This window comes from Indicator indicator, chromosome 5 (genome assembly GCF_027791375.1).
Source record: "Indicator indicator isolate 239-I01 chromosome 5, UM_Iind_1.1, whole genome shotgun sequence".
Classification (NCBI taxonomy): domain Eukaryota; kingdom Metazoa; phylum Chordata; class Aves; order Piciformes; family Indicatoridae; genus Indicator; species Indicator indicator.
Window position 1 is genome coordinate 31433338 of NC_072014.1, and position 21686 is coordinate 31455023.

At 38.6% G+C, this 21686-nt stretch overlaps 1 protein-coding gene across 2 annotated transcripts in view; it reads right to left on the reverse strand.

Moving 5' to 3' along the window:
• MYLK (myosin light chain kinase) overlaps positions 1 to 21686 on the reverse strand; it is a 143752-nt gene that overhangs the window by 64651 nt on the left and 57415 nt on the right. For both annotated transcript variants that reach the window (XM_054381442.1, XM_054381443.1), the window contains exons 11-15: positions 17349 to 17480; positions 16489 to 16686; positions 15044 to 15290; positions 7664 to 7744; positions 6415 to 7304 (exon numbers count right to left, since the gene is read on the reverse strand). In XM_054381442.1, coding sequence (XP_054237417.1) covers positions 6415 to 7304; positions 7664 to 7744; positions 15044 to 15290; positions 16489 to 16686; positions 17349 to 17480 — 1548 coding nt within the window. The remainder of the gene's footprint in view (positions 1 to 6414; positions 7305 to 7663; positions 7745 to 15043; positions 15291 to 16488; positions 16687 to 17348; positions 17481 to 21686) is intronic.

Consider the following 21686-nt stretch of genomic DNA (forward strand, 5'->3'; position numbering starts at 1 on the left):
AGAGTGTTAGAAAGATAAAAGACAGAAAGAGAAAACAGGGCAGTCCTCATAAACGATCTCATTTACTTGTTGAGCTGACTTCTATTCACACACACAAAAAAGGGGGCTTAAGACAGAGAATTGAGAAGTATTCACAGACAGCAAGGGATGTTTTCTTTTCAGGAGGTTTAAAGGTTTAACACCTAAGTATCAAATATTTGGGGGGTTGGACTAGACGACCTTTAAAAGTACTTTCCAATGCAAACCATTCTGTAATGTGAAGGCTTGATGAGCTCCACTGTTGTGAGGTAGAAAGAGGATCAATGACCCAATGAAACACTTTGGGTAATCATCCAGCAGTTGGATGATTTTCATAAAGAAGCTAGATTTCCATGTAAGCACAGCAACAGGAAGGTGATCTCCATCTCACTAGTCCTGATACTGACATACAGTTCTGCTGTTTTCCAGATATGATTAAAAACCCCAATAAACATCATTTGAAGAGGACATACTAAAACTATGCCCCCCCCCCCCCAAAAAAAAAAAACCCAACCCAAGCCTCCAAAGCCTGAATAAAGTACATCATGGAGAGAAAGTTGGCAAGAGCTTAAGTTACAAGTTATTGAAAAAAGCAGAAAGAAAGGTATCTTGAATAGAGAGTCAAAGCCATTCTGTCAAGTAAAAATAGGCTCTTTAGCTTATCAGAGAAAGAAGTTTATGGAAGAAGAAATCTGATAAATTCAAATTAGAAATAAGACATTACTTTGATTCTTGATTTAAAAACAAAACACTTATAAGAATAATTAGATAATGCAATAAATTACCAGTGATTATAATCAATGTCTCTTTTTTCTTTAAGCCTACACTGAATGCGTTTCTGGAAGAAGAAAGATTCACACAAAAATGGCAGTACAGAAGGAAATTTTGTGGCATGTGACAAACACGGAGTTGTGGCAGAAGTGATGCTCAGACAATATCCCCAGTCTTAAACTTCCTGAAGAAACTTTTATTTAAGCTACAGAATCCATCTACATTCAGCAGCAAAGTTTCAGAGTTGTCTTAGTTACACACCAAATTTTTGCTCAAACTTAATTGAAAAGAAATCAAAAAAGTCATAGCAGATCCTAGTTAGACTGACACAGAATTGCACAACTGATAGGAAGATTTAGGAGTTATGTTAAGTCACAAGAAAGTTGTTAAGGCATTATTGCTAACAAGATTATCAACTCTTCACACTGCCAAGATGCTAGGAAGAAAAAAAAGGCTGTTTTACACAATGCAATACAAACCAGACACACTCTAAGCTAGAGTACTCTGTCCAGCTCTGGAACCCCTGTTACAAAACACATACAAACATGCTGGAATGCATCCAGAGAAGGACCATGAGGATGATCAGAGGGCTGGAGCACCTCTCCTATGAGGACAGGCTGAGAGGGTTTGGGTTCTTCAGTTTGGAGAAGAGAAGGATCTGAGGAGACCTTATTGTGGCCTTCCAATATCTGAAGGGGGCCTACAAGAAAGTTGGGGAGGGTGTCGGATAGTGATGGGACTAGGGGGAATGGATCCAAGCTAGAGGAGGGGAGATTTAGATTAAACATTAGAAAGAAAGTGGTGAGACTCTGGAACAGGTTGCCCAGGGAGGTGGTAGAGGCCCCATTCCTAGAAGTTTTTAAGACCAGGCTGGATGTGGCTCTGGGCCACCTGATCTAGTGGAAGGTGTCCCTGCCCATGGGAGGGGGGTTGGAACTAGATGATCATTGACGTCCCTTCCAACTGTGACAGTTCTGTGTTTCTGTGTAAGCTATACCATCCTGAGATTATATTAAGTAGTTCCTCTTAAATCTATATAGTCACACGGTACTAAATATAGCCAAATAGAGCAGAGTGAGCTGATTTTAAAAATGGTAAGCTTGCCAGTTTTGACTTATATTCACTGTGCCCCTCAAATCACTAGTCTTGTAAGGATGCCAATTTCCAAACCCCTTTCCCTGTCATCTTCCTGAACAACTTGTGCAACCACACAAAAATGTTGTAGCTGGATTTGCTATCCAAGAGTGAGTCACTCAGCAGGACAGTAGCACAGGGCACTGCTATGCCAAGTACTATACAAATGTAAAACAACCCCAAATCACTCATGACAATCAACTGACAGAATACCATTTGGGGAATTATTAAAAGAAATGGATAAACAAGTACTGATGTTCAAGGTTTCAAATGGAAACAAAACAGCATTAATAGGTGAAATGGAAAAATTGTGTTCAGTTTTGGAACCCTACAAGAAGGACATTGAGGTGTTGGAGTGGATCCAGAGAAGGGGAACAAAGCTGGTGAAAGGTCTGAAGAAGAGGTCTTATGAGGAGTGGCTACAGGAAGTGGGGATTGCTTAATCTGGAGTAAAGGAGGCTGATGGTAGAACTTCTCCCTCTCTACAACTACCTGAATGAAGGTTGTAGTGAGGTGGGTATTGGTCTCTTCTCCCTGGTAACAAGTGATAGAATGAGAGGAAAGGGCCTCAGGTTTTGCCAAAGGAGGTTTAGATCAGACATTAGAAGAAATTTGTTCACTGGAAGGGTTATCAAAACTGGAACAGGCTGTCCAGGCAGGTAGGTGGTTGAATCTCCATTCCTGGAGGTGTTTAAATGAAACATAGATGTGCTGCTAATGGACATGGTTTAGCACCAGACTTGGTAGAGTTAGATAATGGTTGGACTTGATGATCTTAAAGGTCTTTTCCAAACAAAACAATTCTATGGAAGGAATGAGGTTAATCTTAGAAATGTTGTGATTGTGGCAGTCAGTATAACGCTGCCCAGATTCTGACTTTTAATTGCTAATGTAAACTTAATCCTGGAATAGAAGGATGCATTGGTACCCTAGACTAACTACTAGAATACAGCACAAATAGTGCATAAACATGCCTGAAGATGAAGGTCTTTTTTGAGAAGGTAATTTTTCTTATGACAAAGATCTTACCAATTGAATTTGGGCTTCACCAATGGTGCAGAAGTGGGGATAACATCCCCCATTCTCTTGCACACTAATGGCTGAACTGCCTTGGACAGGCAATGTAGCGTTCAGCCTCTTCAAACACAGAGAAGATGTGTTAGTAGAGTTATTTCTAACAGGTAAAGGGCCTGACTATCAGCTAGGACAAGGAAAATTACTTTCAGTGAGTGACTACTAACAGGACTACTTAGTTTGCCTATCCTGTGAACTTGTTTCACACAAGTATACTTTTAAGTCTGATCTTCCTGGCCAAATACTCCACTTACTCTATTACGTGGGCATGTTCCTGAAATCAGATTTCATGCATTTACCTTCACAGTATTTGGAACCAGGACAACAGCAAACTGCTTTATCCTTTTGCCTTCTGGCAATGACAATAGATGACATTCTGCAGGTTCAAGTGTTACTGTTTGTGGGCCATGGGACCATACTAAGATGGGCTTCTAAGAAGCAGAAAGACACTCTAGATAGAGGATTTTCCAGTATCTAACTCATTAAGAAGTTAATTTATTCTGTGAGATACCTCTGGAAAACTTTCCATACATGAGGACTAATGATCACCACCAAACATTACAGCAGCACAAAACCATTTGATGATGAAATAGCTAGGAACAGAAGCAGCCTATATTAATTTCCACAGTGGATTTGGTTGCAGAACACAAGAGGAGCATGGTCATACCAAAGAAGTAAAAATGTCTTTTCAAGACCTAAACCCATTAAGGTGAGCTATGCTCATTTGTGCTGAATGTGCTCCTTCCTCACAGACTCAACATTCTTTCAGCTGAGGATGACTCTATGGGATTATCTCCGGAACCCATTAAATGCTGCTCCAACGTTGGCCAACAGCACTGCTTCTGAAGGACATGACACCTGTGGGAGTTAAGAAGCTGCCTTTTCAGCATTTGGGGCAAGAGATGGAATTTGGGATTTTGGCATTGGGCTGCTGAGTACTGCATCCAGTTTATTGTGGCTCTCTATAGCAGCTGCTCCAAACACTTTCTATGAGATTAATCCTTGCAGTTTTTCTACTGAATAATATTTCCTGATGTTCATCCTGAATTTGTTATTTTTCAGTCCTAGTCTTCAGCTCTAATTATTCCTTTCTCTCCTTTGGTTCTTTCAACTATTTATGTGCTCCTAATTAGGGGAAAAGAGAAAAATCAATCTCCAAGAAAACTGGAATTTACTTCAAGTATCATGCATACATAATTGATTACTTAACAGTTGGCATGAAAGCATCTCACAGTAGGAGAGCAGCAACACATTGATCTGCAAGTGTCAAAGCTAGCAGGCACTGTCAGAAAATAACCTAAACAGACCATCAAGCAATGCAGCCATCAGTGTACCAGTGGCTATGTAATAAGCTTAAAAAAAAAAGTCCTAATCCTCATTCCATTTCTTTCCATTAAAGGAGAAAAACTGTAGCATTTACTTCCCTGTGCAATATTTCTTTCCAAGATCCTCTGCAAATGCACGCAAAAGAAAGCACTTTGAAGCACTGATAATGCCAACTGTTAAAGCATGATACTAGCATAATAATGCAGGTACAAGTCAAATATAAGGGCAATTCCTTCACTCCCTGCAGGAAACAGTCCTGAAACAGTGGATTCCTTATCCAGGGGTGATCTTCTTTCCTCACCTCAGTGGAAAGCACTGCTAACTTGTGACATCCTGACAAAATGCCAGTGCTCGTGTGTTATGACCAAGATTGCCACCTAGTCCAGACAAACTGTAAACTTCACTGTAAACACAAATACACTGGATTTTTAAAATTAAAATTACGGTTCCAACCCCCCTACCGTGGGCATGGACAACCTCCACTAGCCCAGATCGATCCACAGTACTATTTCATAAAGTGAATATGGTGAACACGGGGATTGTAACAGTCAGTTACTTACATTATTTCAGTCAAGAAAACAGCATTCTGCAGTATCAGAACACTAAAGCTTTAGAACTTTATGAGGCTTGACCATAGCTCGGAAACTTTCGTACAGAGACACTGCCTAGCTGATGCATGAAACGTGATTTCTTTTCACTGTGAACAAATTCAAGAAAGCCCTTGAAATCTCAGTTGCATTGTAAGGCTGATTAAATTGCTGTATCCCACCTTCCTGATCCTGGCAGTTCTTTCTACAAGAATGGCTTTTCCACCAGTCAACTTCTTCTCATGTACATGGCAGTTACCCCTATTATATACAATTCCCTGAGGAGAAATTCATCATGCACTCACATAAATAATTTTTAATGATACTTTGATACGTGCCAGACACCATGCACCTGCTACCATTTCCCTCTCTTTATATACTTCCTTTGGTATCCCCTTAATTTTCTTTTAATTTACTTTTTTCCCCACCACCCTATCTGAACAATGTTGTTTCTAACTGCATCCACTTTAAAGAGTCCTCATGTTTCAGTGCTTGGAACACTGCACAGGGATTCACTGCTTGTGGTGAACCATTGTGTGTATTCATTTGGTTCTCATTTAATAACACTGAAAATAGTCTGGATTAAATTAAGAGAGATTCATAATTAAGAGTGCAGATCTCTGTGTCAAGTTATGATTCTTACTGGGAACATGCTATAACATGCAGGACAGTGTTTTTCTCCTCAGTGTTTTACAAAACAAATGTGAAGAAAAGAATTAATTTTTTTTTATTATCAGTTATCTTCCCTATTTTTGTCCCAGGGAAAATGTATTTTGCCTAGATAGAAACTATGTTTCATACAAACCCAGTCTCACTGTGTTGGATTACACAGAATGTGGAATATAAACAAATAATTCAATTTGACAACAATAAGTGTTCTCTCTGAGGACTTTCATCAAACTCTGTACTTTTTTGATATTACTTAAAAGTTGTTAGGCCAGTGGGGTTCAAATATTTCAGTGTCTGTAAAGGAAACAGAAGCATCTGAGGTGGGGCAGAGAATACACTGGAAATTAATTCTCAACTCTGATCTTAACTATGTATCTTAAAGTTGGAGTAAGTTCTTTCTATAACACAACCTCTCTTTGCTTCTGTGTTTCTTATTGCATAAAAAGCCTGAAATACTAAATGTACAGAGAATTAAATTAGAATTTGTAAACCAGCAATAATATTATTCTGGTTTCAATGTTGTAAATCTTTAAAGTTCAGCTTCAATAAACGTCATGTTCCAGATCCTTAAACAGTGTTAGCAACGTAAACAGCATTTAAAAAATGTAAAAAGTTCAACTTTATAAAAATTACATCTGCAGGCTGTTAAAGAAGAAACTTCAAGAAACGTTAAACAATACTGTTCCTTGTGTACTCCACTGAAATAACAAGAAAGGTGCATCTGGAAACAGTTACTGGCACAGTACTACATTACCTTTAATGAACTAAATATTATTAATCAAGAGCCAGATATAACAATGTGCCATCCAGCTGGCTTGTAATTCGATTAATTTACCTTCTTGGGAGATGACAACAGACTTGGATGATTTGATGGGTTTGCTGTCTAGAGTCCAGGTGACAGCTGCAGGAGGATCAGAGGAAATCCGACATTGTAAGACCAATTTTTCACCATCTACTACTTGAGCATCCTGAAGCTTCTCTGTAAAGGAAGGTGCTGTTCCTTTGCTTGCTGGGGGTTTGGTTGCTGGGGCTTTGTTTTCAGCTTTTTTCCCAATTATCCCACCATCCACAACTGCACACCCATGTTCACAGTTTCTGTCATTCTTCTCTTCTTTTTTCACTGCTGGTTTGGCAACAGGGGCTTGAGAATTGGGAGTTGCATTCTGTGTTTCAGAATGGGTGCGGGCATTTGGTGCCGGGGTGCTAGCACTGCCATTCTCTGCAGGTGGCTTTTTCTTCGAGCCCAGCACAGATCTGAAATCTGTAATGGCAGGTTTAGGAGGTGGTGCCTTCTCTGGCAATGGGGTTTTTGGGGTGCCTTTCTTGGCTAGCACAGAGCGGAAGTCCACCTGCTGAGGAGCATGAATTTTCCTTTCCTCCTCTGACAAGGTCTTGGGTTTGACCTGCCGCTGCAGGTTTGCTCGGAAGTCCATTTGCTCGGCTGGGATTTCTTTCAGTTCCTCCTCAGAAAAACTTTTTGTGCTGACTTTCTTGCCTAAAATGTCACGGAAATCAAGTTGCTGAGCTTCCTGCTGTCTCAGGCTCTCCTCTGTGTGCTCCCGAGTTTCAACTCTCCTCTTCAGCACACCTCGGACGTCTTCCTGCTCTTCCTCAGCTGCTCTGGTTTCACTGCCGTTCTTTTTGAAGCCACTTGTTCTACCAAATGTTAATTTACCATGATCTCCACCATCTCTTTGCTCTCCAGAGCTGGCTGATTCCCTCCCACTATGATCCGAAAAAGAAAAGAAAGAGAGAGCCAGGAAAGGGGCTGGTTTAAAAATGTCAGGGAACAATCTCAGTGCAGGAACAAAATGTGTTTATAGAAGGGGAGGTTGATTAGAGGAGCACTCTCCATTAGTTTATTGCATCAATGATGACTTCAGGAACCATATAAGGGCACAAACAAAAAAGATCTTCTCCACTCTGGCTTGGTACAATGTGCTTAGTCTGTATGATGAAAACAATTTGTTGGGTCACATTTGGGGATTAGGTTGAACAGCAGCCAGCCTGGGTCCGTAAGGGCAGGGAATTAACGGAGCAAAAAATAGAACCCACCCATGCAAGTCCCTGGGAAAAATACTCACTCTCTGAACATTTCTGCTCTGGAAGCTGAACTATCCCGCAGCATCAGAGACACCTGGCAGCTGCATTCTCCAACTTGGTTCCTGAAATATTTAAGTGAAATCAGAACAGCAGAGGTTTCTCCCTCCAAAACTGTAACTTGCCTGAGCTAAGTGATTGTTTTTTGCACTAAACCAGCTCAAACCCAGTGTGTCACCCTCCTTTCCTATGTCCAGCATTGTGTTGGTTGACTGAGTGGATTTTGCCTCCTATATTTGGAGCCAAGATATCTCAGATAGCTTTTAGTGATCTGTTACTGGGAACAGCACACTCTCTGAACAAAAATCAAGGCAATTTACAGAATTAAACAGCTGCAAACAAATAAGCTAAAGGAAAACAAATAGAAAATCTGGACAATCAAGGCAGAGCAAGGGGCTATTCTGCAAAGCTGAAAATCTTTCCAACTCTGCCTACTGTTTATTTATTCAAATGCAAGCTCTTAAGTTTTCCAGTGTTAAGATATTAAAAGCAGGGTCTCATGTCCTTCCCTCCCCCCTGGCCCAACCAATCAGCAAAATGCATCTACATGGATTGCTCCAGTCTGTACATGTTTATATTAAAAAACATAAAAGTGTCACCATATATGGTGCTGAGTACTTATTCTTCCTTTTGCAGAGGAATACCATGGATGCCTTCTGGAAAGGGCTCCCATTAAAGAATTCATTTAATGTGCTCCCCCCACTCCCACTGCTCCTTCCCTGCCATAGATATATATCATGCTTCTAGCCCCAAACAGCCATTCTCCACTTAGCACAGAAGATACCAAAAGCAAAATTTAACTCCCTCAGGGCAGCAGTTGTGTAACTGTTGCTACTACTCCCCTCATTTGCTATTAAAAAAACAGACTTGAATTGATTAAGGACTAGAGACATCTTTTGGTAGTAAAAAATCTTTCATCCTTCTCAGTTTCAGCATAAAATCATGGATTATTTTTCTTTTTCAAACAAAAAATAATTTTTGCTACTGAAAACATTTCCTGGACCTGAACAAAACCTATGTGTGTCGGGGATGAGGGTAGGGAAGGGGGGTGAAAGGAAAGAGAGGCAGGATTTCCCAGCTGTATTCTCTTTTCAAAAGATTTTCCAGGTAACAGCACCTCCAAGTCCACTTCACCCTGAAGTTTGAAAGATACGCTCGGGAGTGCCTTTCTGTAAGTCTGTCATAAACATAGTGTCTGGCCTGGTTTTTAAATGGAGATAGATTCCTAGATATGATTCTGCTTGAGCAAATAAATTATAATTTCACCCATTTGCAACTTGCAATGAAGTCATACAGTAGACAAGATTAACACAGACGCAGTGCTAAGTTATGTCTTTATAATAGCAATTAGTGCCATCACCTTTTCAAACAGATTTCCCTTCTTTTCTATTGCTTTAGAAAATGAAATAGTGGAGCTGATAAACACAAAAATCAAGTCTTCATCACCAACAAGAAATTGGTGGGGTTTACTAAAGTAACTGGATTGCACATTAAAGGCCCTACTGATAGGAACCCATCTTAGTGACCTTATGACCATTATCAACAAGAAACCATAGAACAGTCAGAATGTGCACACATTGTTACTGAAGGCAGTCCATAAGGACAGCACTGGAAGCCACAACCCTGATTTTCTCCAATGCAAAAGACTAGAGGAACATCTTAAGTACCAAACAGAAACGGTCCGAATGGCAGGAGAAGATCCAGTCAGAGTATTTAATTCAGTCCTGCAGTTGGAGACCTGCCATTCTTACTTCCTCTTATATATGACCCCCATTTGGAAGGAAGAGAAATAGAAAAAAAAAGTAAGATCAATGGAAAGACAATAGAATTGCATACCACCTCCTCCCAGCATACTGATTAGCAGGAAATGATGGCAGGATACCAACACTGATGAAAACCTTTCTCTTTCACCACTGTAGAAACTCACAAAACTATTTTTTCCCCCTGCTTCTCAGAAGCTTTTAAGAAAAGCAGACACACTCTGAAACTGCTCAAGTACTTTCTCATTCACCAGTGTTACAGGGCTGTTAGAAGACTGTTTGTTTACCAGAAGATCCCTCCCATAGGTCTCCTAGAGTTCAATTACTCTTCCTCTAGGATTTAAAACCAGTCCAAAGCTGAAGAAGTAGGAGAAACCATGCAAGCTGAAGTATAGACAATTTATAGCATACATCAAACAGCGAGGCACCACTGCTCAGCTTCTGTCATGACTGTATGGTGAAAATATTTGCCCACAAGAGTTGTGTCACCTGTGAAAGAAGTTAAAGTAACAGAGACACCACTCTCCCAGAAGAGGGATCTAATCACACTGGATGTGGTCCTGACCACTGTGAAAAATATCTTTTCTGCAGGACCTGTTTCTGCAATACAACCTTCCCTCTGCAAATTCTTTGTATCTGCAAAGAAGCAAATAAGGCAGGCAAAGTGAAACTCTCTAATCTAAGCCATTTTTCATGGGGTTTGGAAAATAAAGGAGAGGTTAAGAGAGCAGCAGAACATTTTGTTCTATTTTTAAAACCTTGGGAAGCACTTACAAAATAAGGCAACAGTGGAACACAGATGTACCTAGATGGAAAAAATTATTCACCAGGTAGTTTTTTTATCTTAGTTATGATTTCTGATTCAAGTGAATGGCTGAAAACTAGACCACTGGAAACAAACCTCAAGTCTGTGTCCAACTCAGACGCATAGCCTTCTCAAAGCACGTCCTGCTCCTAGTGAAATCAAATTTATTTGTTTTAACTGATTTCAGGGGCAGGAGAACATACTTTGGTTTTCTGAATTCAACTGCACAGTCAAAAAAGTGAAGATAATTGACTCACCTTGGAGACTACATGACAGAAAGCGAGAAACAAGCCAAGAAAAATTAAGAAGGACTGGATGCTAAGTTCAATCAAGAATAATTCCGGAAACTTTTGAAATCTTTTTACATTTACACAATTTCAGAATCTAGACAAGGCAAGACACATGGGGTGGTTATTAAAAAAACAGAGCTTTGGAGTACACAAGCACTACTTCAAGCTTTTCATGTCTCTGCTATTTTGCATCTTGGCAATAACAATATTACTTCTGCAACTTGAAGTTCTCCATGTTGATGCTTTATCAACAAAACCCTAGACAAAGACAGATCTTAGTGACTCTGTTATTGTGAAATAATGATAGGCCATGGATAAACTCCATGCTTAGTAGCTATGCTGTAAAGAGATGTCTAGAAGTGTTGTATTTTCCAGGATTGCTCTGTAGAATGCCTGTGCACAGGACTTATCTTTAAAATGTCAAGGAATAACAATAACCCCCCCACACCACCACCACCAAAACCAAATAAAACCCCAGCTGCAAAGCCTGAAGCAATTTTAAAAATAGCTCTGTCCTATTGTGGGATCAGTTTTCCCTGGAATGGCTTTTATGTTCAAAATATCTTGAAATACTAGTTTCTTGGCAGAATCTACTCAAATATTTTCACTGAGCCTTAGATGAGAGTTATTGTTTGCATGTCCCTAGGAAGCACTCTTTAGAGGAAGAGGGGAACAAACACTTTTAATTGTAGTGTGGGGATACACCAAACATTCCTACTGACCTACTAAGTGTGAAACCAGTATTTCTGACTAAAGTACACCTTTTTTTTTTTTTTTTTTTAGGAATGAACTGAAGTGGGCAGAGAAGTTGATCCCCTGCTATGGCTGGTGCTTTGGTGCAGGTAATTGTGAAGTCTCAGGATGAGGATCTGCAGCTCTTTTTGTGAGTTAGTTAAATGGAGAAACATCCCTGACTCCATAAAGCTTTAACCTTAGAGAACGCAACTCATCCACCGGATCACAACTTCAGCTGACCTAAAGCAGAACTTCAAAGAGGATGCATTGATTTACCTCACTCGAAGGTTTGGCCAAAAGCTTTTTATACTTGCAAGAAAAATAATTTTATTTTCATTTTACAGCACTGGGTAGGAGAATGGAATGGGAAGGGGTCACGGTGTTCTCTCCTAAAAACAGACTATGTGTTGATAGCAGAAAACAAGGTTTTCAAACTGTATTTTGCAGAAACATGGAACTACATTTACTGTTTAGTGTAATGGAATGTAACCTTACTGCTTTTTATATAGCCTGAATTGCAGAGTATCCAAGATACCACTGAATTATGAGTGTTTATCTCTGATTTTAATCAGATTATCAAAATCTCTAAGCAATATTAATCAATACTAACTAAACTTTATGGAAGATGGAGTGAAGAAGAGGATAAATACTCAGCATCTGAGAAGACAAAGGTTAACAAAGCAGATGATTTGTTTACAGAACTGCAGGAGCATTCCTGAGGTCTCTGCTGTTATAAAGATAAAGGCTCTGCTCAACAAACAGTCTCTGCCCAGTACTTTGATTACCTCCTCATTTACGATGCACACAGTGAAAGAATAGGGGGAAGTCATACTGGAATAAAAGGATACCAGTGCTTAAATCACTGCAAGGATGCAAGGGACAGGAGGAGAAAAATATATCTGTGGTTTTCTGAGTCAAAAAAAGGATTTCTATTTTCTGTTTCAGTCATGATGGTTTCACAGAGACACTGACTGATTTCTTATCCCTCCATTGCATGGCTGGCATTTTGCAGGCTGTGAAATGCTCAAATGTCAGTAGATGTACCACAGTACTGGATGACTCTGTTGTTCTTTTTGTATTTATGCACCACCATTCCTTGAGGCCTGAGCAATAACAGGCTCAATGGAATATTGTAAGGACAATAAAAACGAAGAATGCAAGCGTAGAGGAATCAGAGGTTTGCGTAGGTTTAAAACAAGGACCAGAAGAGGGTTACGATGAACACCCTCTTAGAAGCCAGACTTAGTAGGTAAGGTAAAAGGTAAAGCAAACACATATTCTAAACAGCGTTGAGAGAGGGAAAGACAGAAAACCAACCAGCAATTGTTGATTCATCACCTTTGTCAGCTCACTCTGATGAAAGGAGAAAGAACTAGGAAGAGACAAATAGATCTTTTGTTAAAGTCATATTTTTAAGACAGATTTTTTACTTGTGAGCAGCCAACTCAAGGGAAATTGTGGAGATATCATGGCAGAATTTAAAGTTTAAGAATAATGCAGAAGAAAAATGGAAAATAATTAGCACAAGTAGGAAACCATGCCCAGACTAATTAAGGGAGTTGGAGAAGGAATGACTCCCTGAAAGCAGCTATGTGACATGCTTCTAAAATTAATACATGGAAAGGAGTTGCATGTTTTATTTGAAAAGAAAATGATTATGTTTAAAAATAGCCCACTGACAACTTCTGTAGAAACTCTTCAGTGAACTGACTTGTGGTTTATCAGTTATTCTGTATTTTTAATGGACTTTGTAGGAGGTTTTGAAAGACACTAAAAGCAGCTCTCCTCTCAGGTACTGTTAAGACTGTTTCTGAATATATACACAATTCTCAATCAAGTATTCAAGATAAATGCAAGCAGTTCAAAACCTATTTAGACAAGACTACTTGCTGCTGAAAATTATTTTAGCTCTATTGCAAACTTGAGGTTTACAGCTGACATTTGGCATCTTGGATATTCCTCATAGTACATGAGCAATTGTCTAAAAGCACATGACTTTCTGTTCCCCCAACAGAAGAAGAAATGTTACAAATGACAGCAGGGTAAAAAGCATTCCCCTTGCTCTAATTGCAGCAGACCTTTACTCATTATGGATTAGAAAAAGCCAACATGAATGCACTGATCTTTGTGGGATCCCCAGCTGTTTCTCCAGTAAAAGGATTAGGGAATAACTGAAACCAGCACATAATCAGCCATGTTGTTTTCTAGCTACAGCTTCACTTCTCACCCTCCTAAAAATTATTCTCCTCTGCTAATTTCCTGAAGTTTATTTTCTAAGTGTGCATTCTGTTATGTTCTAGAGTCATGATATTGTCAAGGTCTTGGCACATATGGCTCTACCATATAAATATTAGTAATAAGACTTAAAATTAAGTGTAGGAAAACCTCATTATAGGAACTCTTGATATACAACACCTATAATTTTCTAAAGCATCCTTTTCTGCTGGAAAAGGAGTGCCTTGTCTGATATTAAATACTAAAATATAGTGACGCTAGTTTGTGGCTGCCTGTGATCTTCTATGGAAACATATCCTACAGCTGGGCATCTACATAGTGGTATGTTCATCGTGTGGGTTGGAAAGTAAGCTAGAGCTATAAAAAATTAAACTCACTGTTTATAGGCTACACAGAATAGATTTATCAAGGAGCACTTTGTCCACTTGCTTTAGGAAGACAAAGGCAAGGGACAATTTGACTTTCAAATTTTGCACCAGTCTGAAATATATGAAACAAAACTAACTTGCTTATAGCATGAAAAAAAGACAAAAAGCATCATAAACCAGACAAGGGGGAAGGGGCAAAGAGCTGCAGCACCAAGACTTTGTAACATCTGTCTAAAGTGCCTATTGGATTAGTCCATCTAGACTAAAAGCTAGTGTGTGGAGCGCTGCAGATAATTTTCTTGCAGTATAATGAATTAAAATGTCCATGATGCTTAAATAAATTTTTAATAAAGTCACAAACATTAGCCAAGTAAGGCAGTACATCTATGCACAGCAAATAGCACAGAATGGTAACAGCAGTTTTTAAGTTGTACATGTAGTTTTCTACAGACACACAGGGGATATGTAATTATGCCCAATCTTCACCACTGGAGGTAGAAAATGCTGTGGCACTTTCTACAAGGTAAAGAACCAGCAAATCTGATCCTTCACTTAAAGGACAGCTACTTTACCAGGAAAAAAAAAGAAAAAAAAAAAAGCTTTTCCAAATTTTGTAGGACTGACAAGAAATTCAAAGCATCAGGGTGCCTCATTTTACAGATACATCAGAAAAAGGAGACTACAACTTCCATATAAAATTCAGACATTTCAAACATGACAAGGAAGCACTTTCTCCCCTTAAAGGTATGGACGATAGTCTTGTGCAATGACCCCCTCCTGATCAGGTTGTTCTCATGGAAAGAAAGTAGCTTTACAAAAATCCAGAAAGATGCCAAACATGATAAATGTTATCTCCAAAATCAAGACACTTTCTGTGGTTTCCTTCACTAGAAATCCAAAGTGCTTCCCATAATGATTCTACAGAGCCTTGTTTTTCAGGACTCCAGAAGGAAGCTGTCCACTATTTTGTCCTTCTTTCTGACTCTCCTTGTATTTCCTCTTTAAGTTTTATTAGTTATTTTAATTCCTCAGAAATATTCTATTCCTTCAGTACTATACTGTTTTGTGCAAATAAGAGGGAATTCTTGTCTTTTTCAGGAAGGAATTTTAACTTGAGGGTAATTACAACTACCTGTTCCAAGGGAATAAGCTCTATCCATGGCAAACATACCTCAGCTGAATTTCGTATTGCCCTGCATGACGGGACTGCACATTCCTCAAGACCAGTGTGAAGATGTCTTCATTTTGCAGGATTTCACACGTTGTTCCTGCCATTATTTCTTGCCCATCTTTAAACCAGTGAACAGTGGGGAAAGGATCTCCGGCAATGGCACAAGATATAAGGACATTTTGTCCAGGTGCTGCTGTCACTGATCTTGGTTTGCTGATGAACCAGGGCTGAATACCATCCTGAGGTTCTGCAGTTTACAAACACAGTTTGTAAAGATCGAACATAATTAATAAGATAACTAATTTCAGGGAAAGCAATCACAGACAAGCAAAGTTATTTTGAACGTGCAGGGTATAAGTTTTTAATCTGAAAATAAGTCAGGCTTTAATTTTGGAAGTAACTTGTGTTGCTACTAAAATTAATCATTTACTAACTGGCACTTTACTGGCTCAATCCAGGACTATATTAAGAACAAAACAAAGGGACTTTAAACCTTCCCTAAAAGGAATCTTGAAGATTTGCCCTTAAAGAATACGGATAGGAATAGCTTTAAGGGCAAGTGACAGTACTGTAACTGCTGTGCAGTTGAGAGCTCATGTAATAAATCATCATTAACAACTGGATAAAATTGCATTTAATATAGAAGACTGACCCTGAGGCTATGTCTCAGTGGAGTTTAGAGAACAGAGGAAGGTCTGAATTCAGAGCAGACAATTCAAAGTGACAACATACTGCAAACCCAGCACTGGAGGCACAGCTCTCTGAAATCCTGTGGTTAAGATATTTTACATTAAAAATAACAAAAGTCTCCCATTTATTTCAAATAATTCTCAGTAATGCCTATGGGAAAAGGTTGGCATACAGTAGAATGAGATGAAGTCCCTGTCACAATGGTAGTGAATGCCCAATCACAGAAGTTTGTAAGTGTTTCAGTGTTTACTGTGGGATTTACATCATATATGAAGATTCAAAGCCAAAAGTTTTTGCAACTACTTCTCAAATTGCAGAAATCACGTGTTCCTCAACTGCTACCTCTACTATGCTGATATTAAAGTCAGGATACCTGGCTCATAGACAGCCTTTCCAAATACATAAGGCTTTAATTAGAAAGCAGAACATCATTAAATGGTTTACATTAGGTCCATAGCTAAGTAAACATTATAGTTAGAATCTGAAACTGCATTTAGTGGAACTTTTGCACTGCCCCTAGGAATAGGACTGAGGAATGCGTTTCTGAAATAGCAACATAATGTTCCATAGTGAAAAGACTTTTTTTAAAATTGCTTCTGCTCAATGTTCTTTTTAATTCAGATGCAGAGACTGAGCACTCCTAGCATCCTTCACAACAGACCTTATAAACACCCATGTACTTTAAATAGACGCTCCTTCAGCACATTAGAATTATTTTCTTCTAGCATTTCCTAAGGTGGAGAAAAACTTTATACCTTGTACTGTCAATGTAGCCTGGCTTTGAGTTTCCCCTAACTCATTCCAGGCTTCACAGGTGTATTTGCCTGTATCTTCAGGAAATACTTCCTGGATGTACAGACTGTACTCATTGCCTTTCTTCTCAAAGTGGAAATCTTCTGTCTCCTGTATTTCTTTCCCATTATGCAGCCAGATAATTTCAGGAGGTGGGTTAGCTTAAAAATAAGAAACAAAAACAAACCAAAACAAAAGAATCAGATACACACACAAAACCCCACCATATTCTGATTAAGAAAACGAACAAGGTTTGTTCTTTTCTGTCACTTGATTCTGCAATTTCATCCTTAAAACATTCAGGAATTTAATTAACTCAGTCAATGTTATTTAATGTGGAATAGTTCTGCCTACCTTATTACAGTTAAAATACAAATGCATAAGGGAAACACGTATACAATAGAGGGGAAGAATGAGTTCTAGATGCCATGAAGGTGGTTATTAACCAAAGTTCATAACAGGACTGCTCTTTTCTGTAGCACTAATTTTACCCTAGGTTTCAGGGATTCAATTTTGTTTGGTTCACAACAACATCTAAAAAAAGTCCACTGAGATTTAGTTTTAATTCAATACCAGGATGCAATAATAACCTTATTTTAATTATTATTCCAATAAACATGCAACTGTACAGGTCTGGACACACTAACTCGGTACAACATTCATCCACATTGAAGATCAGATTAGACAAATCTAGATGTTACTTTTTTAAAATTGGTCTCTTGAAATATTATTTCCAAATACAAAGACACCTGCTAAAAGAAAAGGACAGTGGGAAAAAACACACACTGTGAAGCAGGACTTAAAATTCTTAAATAATACGCACCTGATACCTCCACAGTCATTATCACTTGACTTCCATCCATTACTTTGAGGTCAGTCAGACCTTTAAGGAAGATGGGTGCAAAAGTCTTGTTTCCAGCCTGTGCACTTTCTGCCTTTTTGCTGCTCTTCCTTTCTGTAAAGTCAAGAAAAGAACAAAAAGGGTCTCTTACTGGAGTTGCCACTGTAAATTTTAACTGACCTTAGGCTCAAACTGATTTCAAGTCAGTGCTCTTATTTCAGCTTTCAGAAGGTGAAAATCATTGAAAACACCCAATATAGCTGCTTTGTCTTCCCAGTAGTCCCAAGAAAGGCAAGAAATGGGAATGGAACTGTCACTCCTCCAGGGATCCTCTTAAATCATTGTTAAGAGATATCACAGAGTATCATACAGAAATTTACACTCATTTGCCCCAAGTACACTTGCTCAGGTGCAAAAAAACCCACCAAAGCAAATAGCTCGCAACCAACAATTCAATGTCTTTAATCACTGCTAAATGCACAAAATAATCCTAAAATGCCTTAAAAGTTGCTGTCGTCATGACTCGTGTTAAAAATGTAAACTGACAAGAATATAGGAAACTACAAACCATTTGGATTGTTACACAGTCAATATCAAATGGATTTGAGTTTAACATAGTCCTCTCCTGTATTACACTCAGCCAACTGTTTGATGATAGGAAAGATTGAAACCTGATGTCAGCATACATAATATCACAAATCACACTGTTGGATAAGGCCTTTCTTATTATATAATTTTATGCTGTACAGTCAAATGATGAGTGCTGGAGTTAAATTGATTACTCTTAAAAGTAAAACCTATCTGTGACAGCTATGAAATTTTCAGTATTCTTAGTGATCTCCTCTGTCTTGGATTCAGAGCCTGTGAAGCAAAATCATTTAACTGTGACCTGCATGGTACAGTAAACCAAGAAAGACACTTCTGATTTAAAAACCTGAGCAAAGACACTTCTGAAGCCAAGTAGTGATCATGACCAAATACGAAAATCATAAATATTTATTGGTCACTTGGATACACTTTTTGTTTTGTTTAGGTTGTGCTCAGACATCTTACATGCTGCCTTTGAAATGCCAACCTATTTTCTGTCTATACATGAAAACAGCTTAACTTTGTGTATTCCTACTGTCAGAATTTTCAAAGGCATATCAAGGTAATTCAAAATAGTATACAGCAACACAAACTGTCATGTTGAAAAAACCCTCCACAATTCATAAAAAGATCGTGATCAGAAAAAGTGGAATCACCTCACTGAGCATGTCAACCTAACCTCCTGGAGGCAAAAAAGTTATGCTTGTCCCAGAGTTATTTGAGCTCAATGTAAATTTGGAAGCTGCCTGGAAAGGAAGTTTTTCCTCTTCTCCAGCAAAGCTTTTTCTAGCCAAAATCTTGTCTCCCTGGCTTATGTCATAGGACTTTCCTTGGCACTGAGTAGTGAGACATTGATGCATGTGAGAATGGAAATATGGGACCTGACTGAGACCCACTCAGCATGGTGTTATGCACTTACTACTCTGATATGCCTGGTTCGCCATCAAGCCACATTGGCCAGTCTTAAGGCTTCCTATAGCACCTGCTTGTATGTGACTAATGCAGTATAGAAAACAGGCATGAAGTTGGGCCAAACCCATCTAGAGTAATGAACTGCTGTGGTTCACCATGTTCCTCTGTTTTGCACTGTTTACTCAAGGAATCAGCTTCAAACAGCTGCTGTGTTAAACAATATCAGCACATTTTCCTTCACCACTCTAATGTCTTGCAGAAAATCCCTTTGTCCCTCAACCTGAACGAGACCTGGGAGGGAAAGCATAAATCCATATAGAGGGAAAAAGGGAGAAAAGCAAAAGAGGAAAGGATGAAAAGGGAGAAACAAGAAAGGAATGACAGGAAATAAGCACAGGGGGGAAGGAAGAAAATAACACTTAAATTATGTTGCTTATGCTATTCCTTTTGTTGAAATAATTCATAATGTTGCAAACTGAGAAGGCAGATATGCAGTAAAAGAAGAGCACAGAAAGGAGAATAAAAGCAGAGATGTGGTTCTAAACCAACAGAGAAATAGACCTGGGGAATGATCAAAGAAGTTCAAGCCTTCAGAGAAGGTCAGGTAACAAAAAACCAGCTGAAACAGCTCCTGTGAGAGAGTTAACCATGACCAGGAAACAAATTTCCTAATAGTGCTCCAGCAGCAATTCTCCCAGGACAGACCAAGCTACCTCCAGCAGAGCCCTGGTACAAACAACACTAAGTACCAGCAGCAGCACACCACATCCCTCACAACTGGCTCTTTGCTTTATTAGACTAACATGCCTGTTCCATGTAGTCTAAAATAGATTTCTGTAATGAAAAAGCAAAATACAGCAAAACTGCCTCAGCTTATTAAAAATAAATGGGTGAGCAACTACAGAAGAAATAGAGCAAAATTGTTTCGCAAAAGGAATTTTTCAGCAACAGTAACTCCTCCAAAATACGTGCTGCAGAAATGAAAAGTTTCATGTACCTGAAAAAAACCACTTTCTTTCACAGGGATGCATAAACATTAAAAGGAAGCAAGCAAATAATTCACAATAATTGCATATATGAATCACAAACCCAACAAGATTACAAAAACGTTTGATCTCAGTTTCTGAAGTTGCCTAAGGCATATTTGCTGGTGAGGATACCTGCTGATATGACTGAAATTAAGAAGGTTTACTGGGGGGGAGTTTCAGGCATCTACCCCTAAAAGAGTAACCTGCATGATTAAAGGATGAAGAACAACTTGCCATTGTTACTGTCCAGTGCTCACTATTTGTAAGTGAAGCTGTCAAAGTGAAATGAAGGGGGGCCAGAACCTGCCTCTTAAAAATAGCATTTACACTAAATTTAAGCACTGCAAATGTTTATGCTGATCTCTTGTATGAAGACTAGTTCTTGTTAGTATCAACCTCCAGAAATTTATGGTCTATGAGTAGAGAAAAACTTAAAGGGCACAGGTACAACAGCTAAAGTTACTGGAGATACGAAAGAGTTATTTTCATTAGGGGAAACCAAATACAATCACACAGAGGAACATTAAGATGGATTATTAAATCTGAAATATTGGAAACTTGAGGATTATTCCAGGGACAGACACAAAGACAACTTTATAAATCGACATCTTTCTGAAGACATTCCTGTCCTTGTAAACCTGTCACATACCAATGCACATATACTTTGATTTATTCTTTGAAGCATTACCCGATTTCTCAATACCTGTTATAAAACAGGAGCAAAAGTGTCTCCCTTTCTATTGTTGACATTCATTGGAGCACAGGGGCAGTGAAAGCATTTCTTTATCAACAGATGTGAAATCTGTTGTATGGATGAGCTCAAAAATTAGAAGCTCTCAAGGCTAAATCAACCAGCATTCCTTTTCGAGTGTGTGACATCCACAATAGAGTAAGTATCAGGCTAAAAAGACTGACTCCATGGCAACTTGAACAGGCTTTCTTGAAAACATAAGCATTCTGCCTTCCTTTTTTTTTTTTTATTTTCTAATGGGGTCTCTAGTCTATGCTACTGTTGTTCAGTGGTACATGTTGATCAGTAGCATGTTTACTGTGCAATCAACTTAAGAAGAATAGCACAAAAATTGTCAAATGTTTCTTGATTTGGCAGCAACAACTGAAATGATTTAAGACACAATACAGAAATGCTATTTGTTAAGAAACCACAGGGGCTTATTTCATATAACATGTTTTCCTTAAAATTTGACTTTGTGGACTGCTAGACTTAAAAAAAAAAAAAAAACCCAACAACTAAACTGCCATACTGACAACTTTAGTTTAGATACATTTACTTTAGATACATTATTTAGCTTTACACAGTCATGTAGAGACCAAATTACAAAGCCTGAATGTTAACTATTTTCAATTTCTTCTGGAGCTTGTAAATGCTTTTAGTTGTTTATTACATAGCACCATGAAGTGATTCAGTGTCTCTGTGATGATAACTTTAACCTTTCACAACTTTACCATGAGATAGCAGTGCTGTACATTTTCTCAGCTTATTTTAATATATCTAAGAGCTTCCATTTTTATAGCTCTTGTTTGAAAAAAAAACAGCAATCAATTTGATCATTTGGAAAAAGAAGGGACACTGTCATTCAAGATTAAGCATTTCCTATTCCTTGTTCCCATTTATAGTGAAAAGATAATGTGTGATTCTACTACCTTCTGAAAACACTTGGCTAATTATTTTGCCAGGAAAGTAGTGCAAGGAAAGCCATATATACACAAAAAACAAACAAACCAACAAACCAACCCAGGCATTGTGGCAAAAGATTTCATGAAGTCTTAACAA